Raw genomic sequence first — 20,299 nt, forward strand, 5'->3', positions numbered from 1 at the left:
CCAGTTGTCTAGGGACAGCTATTATTCTGCAGATGTCTGCTGTAGTATTGCTATTTGAGCTTCTCCAGTGACCCATCAAGTGCCAGCAAGGCTTGATAATTGAGAGCTCTGATGGTGCACATGTGAACTAGATTTTCAAGGACAGCTCTGGATATGTTGTGGAGAGATCTGGGCATGTGGCCATTCTTTCATTAGTTGGTTTGTTCTTGGCTGTGTTTTGCCATAATAGATACACTAAATGCTTCCTTTTCACTGCAGTTTTGTTTTGAAATCAGTGTTTAATCCCAATATATGCCTTGAATCTACAAGCTCTCTTGTAGAAAGATTTCTTAAGGTGTATCCTCCACACTTTTTGGTCTGTCTGTCTGTGTCTCAGCTGGTGGGATACTGCTTAGCAAGCCTGGATCAGCTCTGTTATGTGTCAGTATTAAGTGCTTTGCAGGTGTTGCCCATGTAGTTAAGACTTTGCTAGCCGTGAGCCAGGCATTGGACTCCAAGGTCCTATATGTGCCCATGGTGAGGTCCTATTTGCTCTTCAAGAAGAAAAAGAGCTGCGGTGCAGGAGAAGCCCAGCCACAGGAGCACCCTGGGGCCACCTGTGCTTGCCTGAAGGGCAGCAAGATTGTGTTGCTTCTTGTTGTGTCAGTTCTGGATGCTTGTTGCCAAGCAGGAGTTTGGCATAGAGAAACCTCTATGGGTTTGTGCTCCTTTCCTCAGCTGTCTGGTTAGGTGAGGAAAGCCAGTACAATCTCACTGAAAATCCTTCAGCTGTCTTGATGTAGGTCCGCTTGCAGCCCAAGTGCACCCTGCTGAAAACCTAGTCAGTCAAACCAGGGCTTCTCTAAAGGACCCTTGCCATCATTGCTGCTGGGGCTAGATTTCTTTTTGCTGTCAAGGACTTCATCTGTGCCCTGTTTCCTTTGTGACCCCGATGGATTCTTTTCTGAGAACAACAACCTCTCTCAGGTGATTTTTTTTTTTCATTGCTACAGATGAGTTTGACAGTCCTGAAATTGAATTCTTGCTTTACTTTATAGTTTCGTGACCACTCCGATCTCCTTCACTTCTTTCTTTAAAATCTGTCCTTGCTTTCTCTGGTTAGCATGCGGATTTCAGACGTGCATAGTACTGACACTATGTTGTGTAACATCTCCTTGATCCTGGATCTTCTCCGTTATATTAGCAACCCTGGGTGAGTTTACCATCCTCCACAATCCATTTTAATGGTGATCCAAAGGCAAAGTCAAACACGGTCCTCCTGACATGTAAATATTATAACACATGTAAGGTGCAACGATGGGCTTTAATCTCTTCTCCATAACTGAGTACCTGAGTGGCTTGGCAGGAGTGGTGATGTTGCCACATGAGAGATGCTGGACCCATGATGTGCTCTACATACACCTAGATCCACCCTATCTCACTTCATCAGAGAGATGGCATCAGTCCATTACAATGATGGCAAAGTTAGAAATATACATATCTAGAATTTTCCTGTTTTTCTCTGGGATATTGTCCTCAAGTTCCTGATTTCTATGTGAAAATTGGCTTCCTTTTCTGTTCTTTCTGTTTGTTGACTTGATTAGGTGGCTTTACTGACTTTCTTATCCTGTTGCTTGTGATTTCTCTCACAGTTTCTGTCCTGCGTGTCATTCCTTCCCACCCACTGGGGTATGTGTGGGATGCTGTTCCCAGTGAATGGTGGGTACCCATGAGAAGCTGTTTCCCAGAGGATGATTTCAGAATCATCCAGCCAGCGCCCTGTGGAGCATCCTGCAGGGCAGCATTGCAGAGTATGGCTTAGACTGGGCTGCAGGCTGGACAAACCTGTGGGGACATGGTGCAAGACTGAGAAGAAAGCTTCAGTTCTTGCCTCCCACTCACTTGGATGACATCCTAAGCTCTCCTGAACCCACTGGGAACTGACCTTCCTTTTTGTGTACCCTGTATACAAAAAGGCCTCCTGAAATCAGGAGGCTCTTTTTTCTCCGTTCTGAATGCAGCACTTACTTAGAAGTTAGCTTTTGATCTGACTGGCTAGCTAGGGGTTAGCTCCTCAGCATACCAGCCCTTGGTGGCCAGCAGTTCTGGTGACCTGGCTCCTGCCTTGCCCTGATCATGCACACACTGACGTTTCCCTGTCTGCTTTTGGACTTGGAGTCCATCTGCCTCTTCAGACCTTGTAGGTTAATTTTCTGTGCCTTCTGACTGATCTTTTTTCTTTCCCTCCCTCAGCAAATGCTTAGTTTAATTAGATTTTCCAGATATCTCTGCCCCATGGTAGCTTTAACAACATGGTTCATTTTCCATTTGCCAGCCAAAATAAACCCTGTTTTTCTGATGCTGCTTTTTGGTTTTTGGAAGACATGTTGAACATAGAGATGATGAAAATAGCCACCTCTTCTGCCCTTTTTTCCTCAGTACCTCTGTGTGTGCAGAGAGCAGTGTGCTCCTGGTTTCAGTGTAGCCGAGGTGACAGATGAGCAGACTGAGAAAGAGACTGAGAAGGACTTGTCCATGACTGACAGAAGATTTTGCATTACAAATTTAGTTTCCTGAGTTCCAGCTTATTTAAATTTTCCAATCCCACTGTGAAGCGAATGCTATGTTACCTCCATTCTAGGAATGAGAAAACCAGAGGAAAATAATGCACTCCTTCACTATTCAACTGCTCATTTTCCACCTCCTGTGAACTACTCCTTGTGGACATTTGCCCCTAGCTAAGGGCAATGTAAGGGTGATGTAGCCTGCAGTTCTCTGACAGGAGCAGCAGACCTGAGCCTCCTCTGTGGTACTCTTTACATAGATTAGTGGGTGTAGTGGACGGGAAGGGATGGCGAAGGGAAATGCAAGTGAAGACACACTCCAGAAGGGAAAGGAATGAAGCTGGTCCCTGTCACCTTGTCTCAGCCAGGCAAATGAGCTCTTGGAGAATGAGTCGCGTCTGTGATGAGCAGGAGATGTTACTCTTCCTATGCTTTTCCATAGGCACTTGAAAGCTCTACAAGGTTTTGCTCGACTACTTTAATTTTCACTGAGCACTAATGCTGAGCTGCATTGCAGACTCAGTATGTTCCATTTGGCTCTTTGTGCAGATGCAAGTGCTGTGGCCCATAAAGTAGAGATGCCAACACGTGGCTTCTGCTCTTGGCCTGTGCAGCACCCGGTACACGAGTCACATTGTGAATGTTTGTGACGGTTCATTTATGAACAATTTGCATTGTCAGAACTACTGAGAAAAGCTAGTGGACTGTGTTGAGTAAAGAATTAATTAAAAAGTTTCACGATCTTTTCTCTGACCGTTTGCCAGCTGGAAGAAGAGAGGGGAGGGAAAAAAAAAGAGTTAAATTAATTGAATGTCCAAATCTCTGCAAATGAGGTAGTCGGCATTTATAAATGTCCGTGTAACTATGTGAATAAGTAAAAGTGGCCAGGTAGTAGGGGCTAGGAGTCATGAAATAAAGGAAATGGAGAAGAGGAGTAAAAGTAAGGAAGGAGGAGAGGGTGAATGGAAAAGTGGCTTTTGAGAGAGAGAGAGAGAAAAAAAAAAAAAAAGTACTGCACTGGCAGTTAAGACTCTGTCATTGGATTCTGGTTTATGCCATCTGCTTTTGGAATGACCTTGGGCAAGTTTCTTATCTCACTGTGGTTTGGTTTCATGCGTTTCTTATTCTGAGGCTCAGTACATGAAAGATGGTTAGATGCTCCAACAGCGTGAGGTGGGGGTGATGACAACCCTACGAATTAACCCAAGGGCAGAAGATAGGAGATAATAAAGGACGTAGACTGTTTTTCTGAAACATTTATTTTCTTCTCCTTCCCTCTCTTTCTATCCAGTGCTGGGTAGAATTTAAGAAGGGAATGCGTCTTGATCCCAGCTCTAGCTGCCTGGCTCTTCCTCAGGGGGAACTGAAGGACATCCAGGAGGGCATGGCAGTCAGTGGAGGTGAAAGAACAGTGAGGCCAGCAAAGGAGCTGGGCTCATTATCGTCGAGGTCACACTGAGCATTAGGGCTCTCAACATCATGAGTAATAGTGCCTCACCATCATAAAACACACTGTAGCTAGGAGGATCGTGGTACCTTCACACACTGTGCGACTTGCTTGTTAGAGTGTCAGCACCTGTCTTTTGCCATCCCTTCTCTGCAGGCATCAGCACACTTGCATGCAGAAAAGGAGCCACCACTGCATGGAAATAGTGCTTTGAGGGTGTGATCTGGCGTGGCATCCTCTTGGAGGCAGCAAGGAGCAAGCCTTGGTGTGTGCGCCCACAGTGCTGTGTTTCCCCATGTGGCCCATGGGAGCCTGCCGTCCTGCTTTCCCCTAGTGAACACTTGCCTGAGCATGCTTGTCTTTTGCAGAGGTGCCATGACTTCTGGTGCCCTTATGCAGTATTGCTGTTCTTGGGAACGGTTTGGGGCTCTGCCCTCGCAGGAGGAAGGCACCATGGCTCTTGTGCAGGAGTGGCACCAGCACTCCTATTTGGCCACCATTGCACTAAAAGAGGAGGCATGCAGCAGGCAAAACGTAAGGGGTTTCCCTACAGCGCTGCCTGTGCTGCACAGGCATTAAAGCAGATTTTCTCTGGCCCAAGAGCCACTGTCACGTATAGGTTTGCAGTCCGTCCTTCTGCCCCTTTTACACTACACCCACACTAACTCACCCTCTTTTCTCCACTGTGGATACATCCTGGAGAGGGTGGTTGCGATAGGGCAGTAGACTTGAATCCTGGTGGCAATAGGATTGGAGAGGGGGCAGCTACGATCTCCTTTTAACCCGGTGTCTCCACACTGCATAACACTGTTGTTCCCTTCTCACTTAAATACTGAGCCTCCTGCATGCTCTCCTTCTTCCTTCTGAGGCCGACTGTCATGGTTTAAGAGTAGCCACTGAGAAATGCTGTGGGGAACCCTTTTCAGCACAGGCCCCGCAGGCGGTGAGACAATCCAGTTTACTCTGCTGAGTGGTCTTTATTTATTTATTCTTCAAATTTGCAGCTGGGGACTTCAGAGCAGGAACAAGGAGACTTAATTATTTACCTCTTGCTGACAAACCGAAAAAAAAAAAAACCACCTTTGGCAAAAGTCCTGATGCAAGTGCTGTGAATACCACATCAAATATTTAGATCATTAATTAGTGAGTAGAATATCGTGCCTTTTATTTTCCAGTATATATAAGTACAAGTGATGTCTTGGACAGTCAGCAACTCACACCTTCCCCACGTGACATTGCCCGGTGTGCATCCAGGCACTTCTGAAAAAAAGAAACAGTAAAGCCACGTACCTGCTTCCTTAGGCAGTATGTAGGCACTTTATAGAGTCTGTGCCATAACTGAAATGAGCCTGATTAAAAAAGCCAAAACAAGCCAGGTGTTGCTCCGAAACTGTATAATTAGCACTTTGTGCTGACTATTTTTTATTTCTTTCTTTATTTTTATTTTTTTGCTTTTTTCTTAAACCCTGGACTTTTTTTAATTTGCTAATCATCTCTCACAGTGACTAAGTATACAGCCCTATATGCGCTTTTACCTTTTGATGTTAACATAAGAGAACTCTTGAATTTCAAAGAGCCGGTGGGTATTTGAAAGAATAAAATGCAAAAGCCGCAGTGTAATCAAAGCTCATTATGGTTATTCTTGGTGTGATGTTTCTCTTCCTACATAATTAGCCATTTTGGGATGTTGAAGCAATTCATTTTGGTGGGCATTTTCTCTTCTCACTCTCATTCTGATTTTGATAATTCTGACCCCTGGTCCCTTCAACGCTTTATTATGCTCCCAAAGACTTCTCTTTTTTCCCTAGCAAGTCCAAATATGTTGCCATGGAGAGAATTATAGGTTTGTAAAAACAGATGGATCAATGTCCAACAGTCACCTCCTACAAAGAAACTTGTATTTTGGATTATGACCAAAAAATATCGACAAACAGAAGTCCCAGACTCCGCTTTGCAAATATTTTCTGCATTTTATGTATGGCAGGTTGAATTTTGCACTGATAATTATTTAGAGATTGAATTATTAGATTTGATACTTACTGCTGGGTGCATATTGAAAAGAATCCCAGCAAAATATTGAGGAGAACGAAAGATGGACATGGCCCTACAGTGAAAATGTAGGGTGAAGTTCTGCACAGTCCATATGCATAGTGACTGCTAAACCTATTGAACAAAATTCATCATTGTCTTTTTGAGACAATTCAGCAGAGAATCCAAACATACTCAGTGGAATAAGGTTAAAGGCTTTCAGGCCTAGAACCTATGAGTTTTCATTTTGATGGCAACAGGTCTTTCTATGATTTAAGAGAGAAAGTATCTGTGGTCTCTGGCTCAGTAGAATTTAAAATTGTGTTGGTTTGTTAAAATATGGTCATCACTGCAGTGTATTTACCTAGGATTGATTTCAGGAGAGAGAAAAGTAGTCTATAAATAACAGAGGGACTTCAAAGCACTATAATATTAATTGTCTTCTTTTTTTTTTCCTCCCCATATAAATACAAAAGGAAAAAAGCCACGCACACACATAAAGAAAGGAAAAAATCGAAGTTGAGCAAAGATCCAAGTGACAGAAAAGCTGGCTTTGAATTTTTAAGAGTGCTTTATCTGAAAAAAAAATCCCCATAACGCCAGAAAGCAAAAGGACTCGGTGCCTCTGCTTCCCGTTAGTCCTGACAAATGTTGCAGTCAGGGCACACATAATCTGCGATGTTTCCAGTGGTCGTGGTGCATTACCGTGTGATTGATGGAGCTCAGGTGGGAAATGTGTTGGAGAGGTGAGGTCAGCCTTGCTGAGGAACATTTGCTCCGCAGGGAAGTAGGTGAGAGGCTGGTAGCAGTAGCGGCTTTCCTGCGGCACTCTTCACTCTTGCGTGGAGTGGTCCTTGCTACCAGTTTAGGAGCAGTCTTAGGGCTTGCAGATGTCTGTGCATATGTTCACAGCAGCAGTAACGGGCTGCCTGTGTTGCTGTGATGAACTCTGCCTTTCGGGCAGCTCTCACTAGGGCTTTTCTCCTCCAGATTTAGGGAAGTGTCACTCTGTGGGTGAGTGCCACAAGTGCAGTTATCTGAGCAGGCTGCCATGGTGCTGGGGGAGGCTGTTTTCAGTCTGAGGGATGCTGTGTTGCTCAAAGGATTATCCTTCAGAAACCTTCTTGGCAGGATGGTGCTGGGATCAGAGAGGTCCTTCTACCAGTAGTTTGTGTGCCGGGTTCTTCACCCTTACTCTGGGCTGTGGATGTGGAGAGCCCTTGTTTGCTGTTTACACCGGCTCTGTGTGGTGGTGTGACAGTAGGTTCATGCTCCCCTTGCCACGCTCCTTGTTGTGTCTTTTGGGAGACAAGACCAGGCCAATCCCACCACCCGTGGGACATTGGTAAGGTCTGTACCAGCAAGGTCATCTGGGGACTGACTTCTTGCAGGTTTCTCCCCCACTCTGTTACCCAGGGTACCCAGGGTACCCAAACCTCTTGTCTCTCTTCATTTCCCTTTAGCGGAGTATCTTCAGATGGCAAATGCATCTTTTGGAGCCATCTAAAAGTAATGTATTGGGGGTTAGACAGATAGGAGAATAAATGAGTTCTGCTCAACTAACTTAAGCTGGAATAAGCCATATTTGGAGATGTCTTGCACAACTGAGGGGAGAACTTGCTTCAGTTGGGCTCTTGACTTTTAGATGGTGACAGTTACCTGAAATGGATCCCACCTCTGCGCGCTATAATGGTTCTGGCATCGCTCACAGAAACAGTGTGTTTCACATGCTGCAGAAAGATGAAAAAAAAAAACTGATTTCAGTTGATGGCAAAGCCTTTAAATATGAAATGCAAAATGCATGAGTCGGATGATGAATTATGTCTGTTGTGGCGATGTCAGGGTCCAGCTGTGAGTGGAGCAGTGTCATGCGAGGCACCAGAGGGAAGCAGATGGTCCCTGCTTCTGGGAGCTGCCACTCTCCCAGGCACAATGGGCATAGAGCAGGTGATGTCTTGGTAGCAAATGTCATGTTGTTTGTTTGATCTGGGAGTTGGGGAATGCAGGTGAACAGGAGGAGGGGTGATGGGGCTAGAGACATCCAGCAGCAAGTGACCATGGAGAACAAAGCAGGGTGGCTGATGAGGTCGAGAAAGCAGGCAGGACATGAGCTAGGGCGATGACTGGGTGAGAGGGGCACGTGCAGACCCCAGGCACTAGACGCAGTGCACATGGGGCACGGAAAGGTGATCAAAATCACCACCTTGGGCCCCAGCATCCCAGCACACAGCAGGGCCAGAGGGACACAGCTGTGGCCACCACTGATGAAGTGGTATGTAGCTGTCTCGGGCACTCAGGGGAGATCATCCCTGATTTACAGAGTGGCAAGCTGAGCCACAGAGTTTGCAATAAATGGCTCATCAGTGGGAGACAGTGGGTGTCCATAACCGAGGAGAAGCTTGGTGGCCCATCTCCCTAGCCCAGGGCCTTTTTGTTGTCCCTTGTTTTTTCTTCCATAAGTGATGCTGTGAGGGGAATTCCCCTGAGGCAGCGAGTACCACCAGCACCCTAAATCTGAGAATACTGCCCAGTGCAGTGGTTCCAGTGAAGTTATTACTGCTGGTACAAGCAACAGCAGAATTAGCCCCTCCACAACCGCTTTCCCATAGAGTTAAGACCCACACTGCACTTCTGTTGTCTGAATTGTTAAGACCCACATTGCACTTCTGAACAGGAGAGTGGGTGAAGACAGGCTGTGAATATTCAAGCTGCCCACTGAATCCCCCACTCTGCTATCTGTGGCTTATTTATTTATTTTGCTGGATTTTTTACAAGTCTGCTTTTTTTTTTTCTGCAGGTTTCACCAAGTTAGGTTTCCAGGCAATCAGTGCTTGTTAAATATTCCACCGAGCATGATATTGCTCTCCTGTCTCTCTGCACCGACTCTCAGCTGCGGTAATTTGCTGAACTCAGCTCTCACATATGGGGATTTTTTTTTAAATAACAAACCTATTAATAATAATAATTAAAAAAACACTTGACAGGTGGGAAACAGCACATCTAAATTGCTCTGCATGCCCCAGCGGGAGAAGGGGGAGCCAGCCACTTTTTCTAATACTCTATGCTGATTGCTGGCATTTCCAAGGCTGTGTTGTCTAGCCCCACTCAGAGGAAGGCTACATATAGCCACAGATAAGAGACTAGTGAGCACAGCAGCATGTCACAGTTAAGGCTCCTGCTGTCACCACTGTAGTTATGCTTAGGGGGCAAAAACTCTTTTTTCTCCATTTCTTTCCCCCATCACCAACCTTAGCATGTGCAGTATCCAAAATGAGGGGAAATCATGGTTTCTGCCAGCATACTGACATTGGAGGTTACACTTGTCTGTAAGTGGTAGGCTCGGTCATCAGCTGGCGTCATTCTGTGGCTGCTCAGGCTCAGGATTTCAAACCGTGCCCAAGTCTGTGCAGCCTTTCAAGCCATGGCAAGGTGTTGTGAGCAGAGAGAGCTCTGCAGGGCCCTGACTGCGAGCAGGACTGCACACTTGATGGTGAGCTACATGCTCAAATGATGAGCCAAGGTCCAGGTGGACAAGGCCATTAACGATGCTCAGGATCCCGTGTTTTTTCTGTGGCTGGGGCCGTGTTTCTGGGATCACTGTAGGAGCAGTAACTCAGGTTTTGGAGGTGACTTTGATCCTTCCAGCCTTATCCACTCTTCTCTGAGGTAAAGCTATCCAGGGATGGGCTTTGGGGACCATAAGCAGAGTCACACAGGAGAAGTTGCCATGGCTCAGCATGACTTTGGGAGACCCTTCCAGGTCCTGCCAGCTTGGCTGCTGGGCACCTGGGTCATGAGACCTCTGTATTGGGGTCTGGCTTAGGGATATGGTTTCTAGGACTTTATTTATTTATTTATTTTGCTATAGAGTTGGGAGCCTGAGAGACTGGAAAACTTGTTGATAAGGTTCTGGACTTGCCAGTGGCTTCAAGGTTGTTAGCTGATAAGGCATCTGTCCCCTTAAATCAGTGATAGATTTGGTGAGTTTTCTGACCTAGAGCAGAAGGCAAGCAAAGGGGTGGCTGCGAAATTTGGAGGGCTTTTAAATCCTGCCTGGAAAAGGACTGCACTTGAGATGAAGGCAAAGGAGTTTAATTTCTGGAACGAAGCATTTAATTCTTCTGAATGAAGAATTAAACTGACTTTAAAAGCACAAATCAAGCACTGTGGCATGCACTGAGATTTCATCTGGCTATTACAAAATCACGACCTTAGAGTTCAGATTCTTTGCTCATACCCTGCAGCGCTGGCTCTTGGTTCAGCAACTTGCTCTCCCAGCTCCTGCTGACTATTACAGCACAACCATACTGTGTGGCAGGGATGGGGCCTGAGAGGTCTATGTGCCAAAGTCTCAAGTGTCAGAAATCACAAGCTAAGTAGGGATAACCCCACTGTAAAATGGTAACTAAGGGTGTAATATGGTAACTGAAGTTTTTTACCTTGCCTGTGGGCCACGTGTTGTGAACACTCACTCTCACATTAGTTTAAGATCTTCATGCCAATAACTATGAGCAGTCTGCCTTCACTGTTCCTGTTTGCACCAGCAAATGTTTTCCTTTCACAAGGTCAGCCTTTACCCTTTGCTGGGGAGGATTTTACACTCTTTTGGTTCAACTGTCTTCTGTGTGGTACGAGGAGGGGGAAGAGCAGGTCCAGCCTTTTTAGGTAGTATATATGTATAGTATACATATACAAGTATAAAATCTTGGTAGTATAAATATGGGAAGATTATAGCTTTCAGCCACGTTTCACAATAACTCTCCTCCTGGAGGCAGCTTTGAACTACTTTTTCCACTCTCTTCCATTAAATGGGCAGACTAAAACCCTGCTCTTATCCTCTCTGCAGTCTTTGAAACACAATCAGTGCACAAATAAAATGGCAGTTGTCCTGCCAGGGCTGTGAGGTTTTTAAAGATGGTAATTTTTCACCAGGGTAATTTTGCTCTGCATTGGTCAGGCTATCAGTAAGTTATCATTAGCACAAGAAGAGGTGAAAGAGCGATGGCAAGAGGTGAAAGAGTGATGGCAGCTGTGGCCTAAGTTGCTTTATGAAACTAACTTTGTGCAATAAGCATATACCTGAAGCCCACTTCTCCTTGTCTCTTTTGGCTTTTGCTCACAGAAGTGGTCAGGGTGAAGATCTATGTCTGAGGAAGATTGAGTGCTCTCCTCAGACTAAAGGTAGAGCAGGGATATCTTTTCCAGATACACAAATCTTCTGTGCTTTGGCAAGGGTTGATTCCTAGTCTTGTCTTCGCTGTTTATTGAGTTGTTGTGTTGGTCAAGCCCTGTCATGGATTTTCTCTCTTAATTCTTTAGTGTGCTGAACCGCACGCCGATGCATCTCATCTATGAAATCATACTAGTGGATGACTTCAGCGATGATCGTAAGTGATTCTTTGTACGTTAAAAGCAAAGGGGCAAACCAAAAGAGACCATGAGAGGTTGGGATATATGTGGAGAAGGAGAGGAAGAGTGTGCTGAACTGAAAGGAAATTTGAAGCTCTGTAGGCGGGGAGGGAAGAGGGAAATCCTGCCAAGCCAGGTTTACTTTGGTGCCAGGCAGATTCAAATTGCAAATAATAGACCTATTCTAATGAAAATGATAGAAAAAAAAAAAAAAAGGAAACACGCACATCACAAATTATTTCTTTGGCCAGGAGACATGATTCCATCCTTTACGTGATTTGATCCTGCTGCAATTCTTGTATATTTGATCAGACTCTGAAATGCAGCTAGGAGCAATTCTGAGTGTGGCCGCTTTTCTGTGATAATCTGAGCCTACTGACATTTACTCCCTGTACACTTATATAAATGGCCAGCAACACTGGAATAGAGAGGAGGGGAACAGGATTTCTTGCTTAAGTTGCCTGTATCTAAAATTCATCAGGTGCTGTATGTGACAGATAGCTCAAGTCTTCTTCCTGTTTTTCCCATGCCAACAGTGTGAAATAGGTCCCACCTGCAGGAAGTTCCTATGGCTGAAGCCCCAGAGGCTTCTAGGAAACTGCCCTGAGTGTCCACAGCTGAAGACCTTGTCCAGGGAGAGGAACAAGTGAGAGATCCAGGCTGCAGAGAGCAAGTGTCTCAAATAACTGCCTTAGGCATAAAAGGGATATTAAAATATGCCTAAGTTGAGTGGTCCATGGCACTTACATTTCAAGGAGCTGCAAAATGTAGTCATTTACTAGGGAACAGAGAAACAGAAACAGAGAAGATTAAAAAAAAAAAAAAGGAAAAAAAAAACTGTATCCATAATTTGCTCTTGGGTGTTATAAATAGGTTCCACGTCAGAGAACATTAGGAACATATTTCACAGCAGAACCACTTCTCATCTGTCTGTTTCCAGCCCAGCATTGAGGTCTCACTCAGAAGTCACTGGCGCCAGTGAAGAGGTTTCCAGGGATTGCAGTGAGCTTTGGAAGGACTCCAGTGCACTGGAGGCTAGACTGGACAAGTCTAGAAACAAGCAGAGCAGCTCTTGAGAAAAGGAACAGGTGCAAAGGCTTGAGTTGCCCTGGAATTCAAGCAGAACAAGCTTTTTTTGGAAAGGGTGGAGAAAATAAATGACAGTTATTTGGCTAAATCTACAAAGCCTTCCTGAAAGAGGAAGCTTTGTAGGAATACAAATCTTCCCTGTACCAGCATGCCAGATGGCACAAGCTGGGGAAAAGGAGCAGAGGTTCCCACAGCTCCAGAGGACGGTCTGCTTCCCACATAACTTAGAGCAGCCTCTTGGCTACTTGAAATCAGCGCTTCTCTTATGTCTTACTTCTGTAAGACAGGAAAGAGGGAGCTCTTTCCCGTGATAGCCTCCTGGTATATACAATGCATGTATTTACATAAAATACATCTATTTGCATAACACGATATACACACAGGGTCAGTTTTTCTGTACGACCCACTCCAAGCAATCAGTGTTTTTATCTTGTGCCCGGTTGCATCTCATTTCTCACCTCCGTCGGTTCATTGACCTTTTATTCACTCAGATGCGGTTGTTCTGCATGCAGACAACACACACACACAGGCATGTGCGCACACGTTCCCAAGAAACCTGGAAACTTCAGTCTTAATAGCCCTAGTTCTGTATGTGTTACTTGATGTACCAGTGTGATGATGTGTCTGTAAGCAAAGGTTGCTAAAGCAGGATGAAAGTGTTTGGAGGTGTGTACACACACAGGGAAGAGGCCATCAGCATGTGTATCCATAGGGCTGAGGAGGCAAAGGGGTAAGATGTGTGAAGGGTTTGCGGGGTCATGGGTGTGCAAGGATGAAGGGGGTCACGCCGAGTGTAACTGCAGCTGAGGTCCTGCCCCATCCTCCTCCCGACCTCTGACTAGGAGGAGTCCTCCCTGGCTGTGAGATGGTCCCAGGGAGTAGGCAGGACTAGAGCATGCACAGGAGCAGTGGCAGCAAGTGCAGACCAGACCACAGGGCTCCTCTGGCATGGGTGGCCATAGGGCCTCTCTCTTGGGCATGGTGTCCTCGCAGAGCTGCTCACTCAAGCTCTGAGAGCAGCCCGAGCTGCAGGAGCTTCCAGGGTCTGCCCATCCCTGCCATGGACCAGGCACCCTGTGCTCTTCTTGCCCAACTCCTTCTCCTTGGCCAAGGCCACCTCATGGTTCTCCTGCTCTGCCATGCAAACCTGGATCAAATGACTTAGATGTTTGCAGCTAGTAGAAGTAGACATTTACATTTAATGTACAAATGATCTGAATCTGACCTCAGTCTCTACTTTTCTTTCACCCTGACTTTATAGCATAATTCAGCTATAGTCAGTCTATGTAAATCTGTCAGGTTAACATGAGTTTTATAACTGGGCTGCTACTGCGTCAGTCCTGATTTATACTGTGTGAGCTGAGAGGTAAAATAACTGTGTACTAGAAGTGCCATCACCCTACAAAACAATCAGTCAGACCCCAATATGTGCCTCTCCCTGCTCCTAGTTTCTCTTAGGAGACCATTTGTTCCGTGAAAGCTAAAATCTGTGCACTGCTAAGTTTCCCTTTGTGTTCCCAAAGCTGATGATTGCCGTTTACTGGGCAAGCTACCCAAGGTGAAATGCTTACGGAATGGACGACGAGAAGGTAAGATTTTGTTGGCCAAGCCTGGGATGCATGGTGGTGAACGTGATGGGAGTGATGGAGTGGATACACCAAACCATTCCAGAAGAGGTGACAAGGGAGATCTGCTGACGCTTGCAAACAGGGACAGGTAAAGAGACCTGGCAAAGGACTCAGGATTAGAATTTGTTTCACCCTTACCCTCTTCAAAAAGATGGGGCTATTAAGATATCCAATGAGGCTCAGCTGTAGCTTATTAGCCAGAAAATTAGAACAGGCAAAACAAAGCCCCAGGTCTTCTTTTTAAAGATGTTTGTTCTAATGAAACAGATGAGATCTGCTCCTGCTGCTTCTGTGGGAATTTAAAAAAGTGTAATTAATTATATTTGAAAGATTAAGAAGATCTATATGGAGGATGGATATATGCTTTAGTGGGCAACTGCTGGCAACCCCTTGAGACATTTTCTTGCTCTGCCCTGTAGTCTGAGTGGTTATTTTCAAGTCCTGCTTGGCAGTAATAGGAAGACAAAAACAAATCAGCTTTTTTCATACTGAAAATCAAAGGCATGAATAAGGATGCACAGGTTGGAGGGGTATGAAGAACAGAGAGGGCTTTTAGTATATTATTTTTCCAGAGTTTTGGTGTCAATATATAGTCACCCCATTGACACAGAGGAGTTACCTGGGTTGGCAGGAGAGTAGGAGATGTCTCCATAGCTCCACACCTCATTCCTGCTTTTCTCTCCTAATTCGGATGCATACTAACAGGCATATATGCTACCCTCCAGCACTCGAGACACCTAGACATAGTGATAACATAAAGCATTCAGGAGTTGGGAATCCAGGCTGGAGGACTTGCTTTGCTTAATGCAAATCTAAATCTGTCTTCCTTAAGGCCTTCCAGGCCTTGTGGAGGTCTGGGACAGATACAACAGACCCTGACTGCTCAGAGATCTTGATGCTGTGGTAGAGGTTGCAGAGGGTAACGTGGGGACGCACTGTGTTGCAGGAGGTTACGTCCAGCAAACGCTGTATCGCTCCAAGTTTTGTTCTGTCTGTCTCTCTTCTGCTCAGAGACTGTCCCTTGGCCCCTCTCCTCTGGGAATTTTAATATCATAGTCAGTGACCTCTTTCGTGTCCCAGATGCATGCTTCTGTTCAGCACATTTCTCTCTCTCTTCATTTGTTAGCACTGTTTTGCCTTCGTTGAGAAGCTCAGCTCCCCTTCAGTACCATGGGGCTCCTGCTGATAGCTAAGGGCCCTTCTCCTTGGGAGGTAAATTGAAGTTCCCTTGAGAATAGGCTACAGGTGGGCTAAGTGTTGAAAAGTCAGGTGATTCCTATAGAAATAGCTGTTGTCCCCTACAGCAGTCCAGGAGAGCTGTGCAATGGTTGGAGGAAAGGCTTTTTCTTAAACTCTAAGAGGCATGAGATTGTTAAGTAATCTGGTCTGAAATCCACGTGTCCAGGTCTTTTCTGTACCTTCCCTTCTTGTTCTTGTTGCTTGGATGCAGTCCTGTGCCACGTGCTCTAGGTGTCCCTGCGTATGCAGGGGGGTTGGACTAGATGATCTCTAGAGGTCCCTTCCAACCCTAAGCATTCTATGATTCTATGATTCTATGATTCTTGTTCATTTTTCTCTCCCTCAAAATCATATAGAAATCCACTGCCAGCATCTGCAAACTCCTGAAGACTTTTTAAGTTCACCATGAGGGATGCTGATGAACTGAGCAGGCTTTTAGCACCTTGGGAAGTGGCAGAGAATGCATTGCCATTGACCTGCAGATCAGCAGTGCCCAAGGGTAGCAGAAAGATGGGGGCATGTTTCAGTAGGACACAGAAGTGGGCACGTCTTTAGTGGAAAGTCTTTATTGTGAGAGAGGGGTAATTCTGGCACTAAGCATCCTTCGGTCAGCTTCTGACTGCCAGCCGTTGGGATTTCACTCACAAATATGGGGCACTCAAACCTATGAGCTTCTAGAGAATTTGCCTCACTGTATGTGATGCTCACATGTGGTGCTGACACTGAATAACAGCAGATCCATTTTGATTTTCTTCTCTCTTCTGGAGGATTTGTAGCTCCTGTGCCTGTCCCATTCCCAGCTGACCTGTGTTTGTATTGGATTGTATTGCTTGCGGGGTGGTCATGGAAGCATTTCAAATTCTATTTTGCCCCAGAAGATGACAGCAGAAATAATTACACAAATTAAGAATTGGCACCAATGCCATAAATCATTAATCTGAGTGGAGCTATTTATTTGGTGACCTTAGGAAATGGTTGTTGTGGAAGTGCTGGGAGGCAGTTAATGTACCAGAATCCTGTTTCCCCCCAGTGGGATTCAGGTGGGTCAGGAATGGAGGGAAGTGTGAGTGCAACAAGACAGCACTGAAGGAGTTGCCTGAGATGCTGCTTGGGGATATTCCCCATGCATCTGAGTGGGAGCTGACTTGGATGTCCCTGAACAGGTCTCATCCGGTCCCGTATCCGAGGGGCAGATGTGGCACAAGCAGGAGTCCTGACCTTCCTAGACAGTCACTGCGAGGTGAATAAGGACTGGTTGCTGCCTCTGCTGCAGAGGATCAAAGAGGTGAGTGCTCCTGGGAGACCAGGGCCCCGTAGGGTAAGTGTTGCTGAGGTCTCTCCAACTCTTCCCCTCCGTTTCCCTCTATATAAGCATATCCATCCCTCCAAACAGGCTTTAAAGAGGCAGGCTGGGTTTTCTCCTGGGAAAACGGAGAGAGGATGTGCAGAAAGGTCAGAGTAGGTGCCTCCAGGGATGGCCAAGGAATAACCAGGAAGCACAGGCTGAATGTTTAAAGGGAAATAGGTGGGCATTGCTCCAGCAGACTTTTTAATTAGGCTCAGGGAAAATGCTCAGTGCTGATGATTTAGGGGAGTGACGACTCCTTGAATAGGGGCCGAATTTAATTTCATGCAAATTAAGCGCTAATAAATTGATTTAATAGGATTTAAATTCTGCTGATTTCACAGCAGACAATGACATTCCCCTTTCTCTGGAGGCAACTCTCTCATCAATCGTGCACACAGAGGCCCTTGGCATCTTGTCACTCAAGGCAAAAGGGTCTGTGTCCTAGTGAGGAAGCCTTCAGCACCAGCTTACACTCAGGAACCTTTCATTCACTGTGCCTTGCTCTGTCTCCATAAAGTGGAGGTTAAAAAATACTAACAGATGTCTGGGATTGAGGCCTGTGCATGCAGCTTCGCTGGTGTTTTCATGGGGCCTGGACTCATAGGAAAATTCACTGTTTATCAGGGGCAGCTGTGCTTTGACTGTTCTTTTCCCACACAATGCCTTGCTTCTTCGTGCTCTGTCACTATAGGCTGGCAGGGATAATCAGCACCATTACTGTGGCTGGTGGGTGAGATGAGGTCCTGGGTTATAGAGAAACCTGCTCATTTGGTGTCCACTGTATCCTTGCCAAGTCATTGTGCTTTCTACACCTTGCCACTGCCATGTTTGTCCTGGTGGGCTGCACCTCTGCCTGTGCAGGGCAGTTAAGGAAAAGGTGGAAGGAGGGAGATGGGAGCAGGCTGAGTCCTTGAGCGATGGGTGCAGGGAGCCAGTGCTGTTTGTGCTCGTAGCACATCCAGTGCTATAGAGCTCCCAACCTTGGCTTGCAGGCGGGACCACAGCGCTGCTGATAAATGGTAATATAATGAAAACGGCCTTTTCGTGTTATTGATTGTAGCTCCTGTGGAAATATGAGAACATGTGCTATGAAATTCCACTCAAGCCTTGTAGCTGGCCTGCCCAAAGGCGGGATTCACTGCTAAAGTTTATTGCATCGATAGTTTCCTTTGAGTTTTTTTTAAAGATAGGCATTTCCCCTGAAAGCTCTTCTTGTTCTCTGCTGCCACTGTGCTGTATTTCAGGGGGAGTATGAAGAGCAATTGCCTGTTTCCCAAGCAAAACTTTTGATGTGTTATGGCAGGAGGAAGGAGAATTCCGAAGGAGAAGGTGGGCAGAGCTGGGTGTCCTTCAGTGCGATGGGGTGGCGGATGAACAAGGGTCCCCTGTGCAGCAGTGCCACACAGGTTTGTTGTACTACGGCAGTGGCATCATGGTCTGAATGTAGCATTCAAAACAAGCATCATCTCTGTGAACTTCCTTTTGTTTGTTCTTCCGCTTTAATGTTTTCTCTAGCTGGAAGTAAGGAACAGCTCCATGTTCAGCTTGTGCTGTTGCTCCTGATGTTCTTACCTTGTCCAGTATTCTACAGCCCAGCCAGAAGTCACCGTGGGGCCTCGTAAACATGGTTGAACTTGATGATCTTGAAGGTCTTTTCGCACCATAATGATTCTACAATTGTATGACTTGCTATGAAGAGTACTGTGGGACCTTTAAACCCAGTGAGGTTGCTGAGAGTTGAGGAGTTAAAGAAAGGCCTCGCTTTAAAATCTTGCTTGAGGAGTGAGAGGCAGCATCATGGGGTTCATGGTAGCCCCTCAAGGGAGTTTGCCCTGCCGGTCAAACTGGCAGGAGGGCCAGCGAGTGCGATGGCCACGGGGGCGCAGAGGTGGAGGAGCAGTGAGGACTGTGGTTAGACTGGGGCTAGGCACTGCGGGCAGGGCCTCGCAGGGTTTGGAGATGCCTCCGAAGGAAATTACCTAGCCGCCCCATGGAAAGAGCAAGGGGTTTTATGAGAGATTGAGAGATGTCTGAGAGAGCCGCATGCAGGGCTGGCAAGGCGGGCCGGCGCAGACCATGGTCTGAAAATGCACTTGATTTCTTTTTAGTCCCGCTTGTGTGTAGTTTAGTGGTTTGGGAATGCCGCGGGATAAGGGCAGAAGCCTGCTGTGCCCATGCTTTCTGTCAGGTTTAAAGTGCTGATCAGTGAACTGAACAACATGTTCCTGCTGCCACCTTCAGGCTGTGCCAGAAAGAGGGTTCCCTGGCAGAGCATCGCAGCCAGGATTAGCGATACATGCAGGCTTTCCTCCCGGGTTGCGAGCACGGGTAGACTTTGCTCTGATCTAAGTTTTGAGCAAACAAGTAGCGACTGCCTCCACATAAAGCTAGTGCTCTGCCCTCCACCTTGCGCATGCCTTTCCTCAGGGAGAGCCGCTATTCCTGCTCGTTTCCACGGCCGGCAGCGCGGGAGCACAGGACACGAGGGAGATGCCCGAGGAGGAGCCGCGCGTGCCCGTGGGGCGCTGCGCCTCGCGCTCCGGCAGGGAGCCGGGGCCTGTGCCCAGAGCACGCGCAGCTGCGGGAGCCGCTGCCCGTGTTTTGCAAACATGTTTGTGAGCGTGTGACTGTGCATGCGTAGGCACACGCTTTGTATTTTTACTTATGGAACAAATGCATCTAAAACCATTAACAGTGCATCCTGACTGAATAACGTTTCTAAAAATGTAGTTATCAAGCCTGAGGCATTTTTGTAGTAGAAATGAATCATCTCGCCCCCAAACTGGCTTTTGCTTAACCTGTGGTTGGCAACCTCCTGCCTTTACCAGCGTGGTGTGGTGACCTCCCCTATGCGAGGGGCAGCCTCTGCTCTCGTCTTACCCAAATCACCTGGAGACCAAGGTGTGACCAGTATTTGTTGACCAACTATTTTTTTTTTCTGCTATTCTTGACCATTGCAACCAAGGGCAGTAGGTGTAGGGGCTGAGGGCCCGTAGCAAGTTGGAGCCAGTTCTTTTTCTGTTGACACGTATCACTTGGCTTTAGAGTTTAGTCCTGTTAAGTTAGTTTCGCAGATTAGTTTGTTTGAGAGGTATATTGGAGAAATGCAGTCTCATGTTTTGGAAAATTTCATGTAAAAGAAGTTAAAGGTTTGGGTGTTGTGAATATAAACACACAAGCCTGACTGGGTCTCAAATTATACAGTGTGTGAAAATCAGAAAGGTGAAGCTGCTTATAACAAAAGCCTGTTGTCCAGCCTCAGAGCTAGGTTCTTAAATGTCCAGTGTCTTTCTGTTGAGGGTCAGACAGACCGTGAGGAAAGCTGCTGGCAGGGAAACTGAGGCACAGAGGTGGTTGTGTGACTGAAGTTAAACCCTTGTGGAGTATTTTGGTCAGGAAAAGGGATTTTCCTGTAAGAAGCTGTGCTGTGGAGTACACAGGAGCAGCATACAGACTGGGGATGCGTTTGGGCTGTTACAGTGCTCACCAGAAAGCTGCTTCAGGTCCAGGTATTAAATGACCAGATAGGATCATTTCCCTGCATGGTGTTTAGCCCACAGCAGTTGCT

General features: G+C 46.4%; 1 protein-coding gene across 1 annotated transcript in view; it reads left to right on the top strand.

Annotated features, from left to right (window-relative positions):
- The window catches only part of GALNT14 (polypeptide N-acetylgalactosaminyltransferase 14), a 109,698-nt gene that overhangs the window by 67,107 nt on the left and 22,292 nt on the right, over positions 1-20,299 (top strand). The window contains exons 4-6 of the mRNA XM_088520565.1: positions 11,338-11,405; positions 14,040-14,105; positions 16,547-16,668. Of these exons, the coding sequence (XP_088376691.1) occupies positions 11,338-11,405; positions 14,040-14,105; positions 16,547-16,668 (256 nt within the window). The remainder of the gene's footprint in view (positions 1-11,337; positions 11,406-14,039; positions 14,106-16,546; positions 16,669-20,299) is intronic.

Source organism: Tinamus guttatus, unplaced genomic scaffold (assembly GCF_059628265.1).
Source record: "Tinamus guttatus ecotype Peru unplaced genomic scaffold, ASM5962826v1 Tinamus_guttatus_pri_ptg000090l, whole genome shotgun sequence".
Lineage (NCBI taxonomy): Eukaryota > Metazoa > Chordata > Aves > Tinamiformes > Tinamidae > Tinamus > Tinamus guttatus.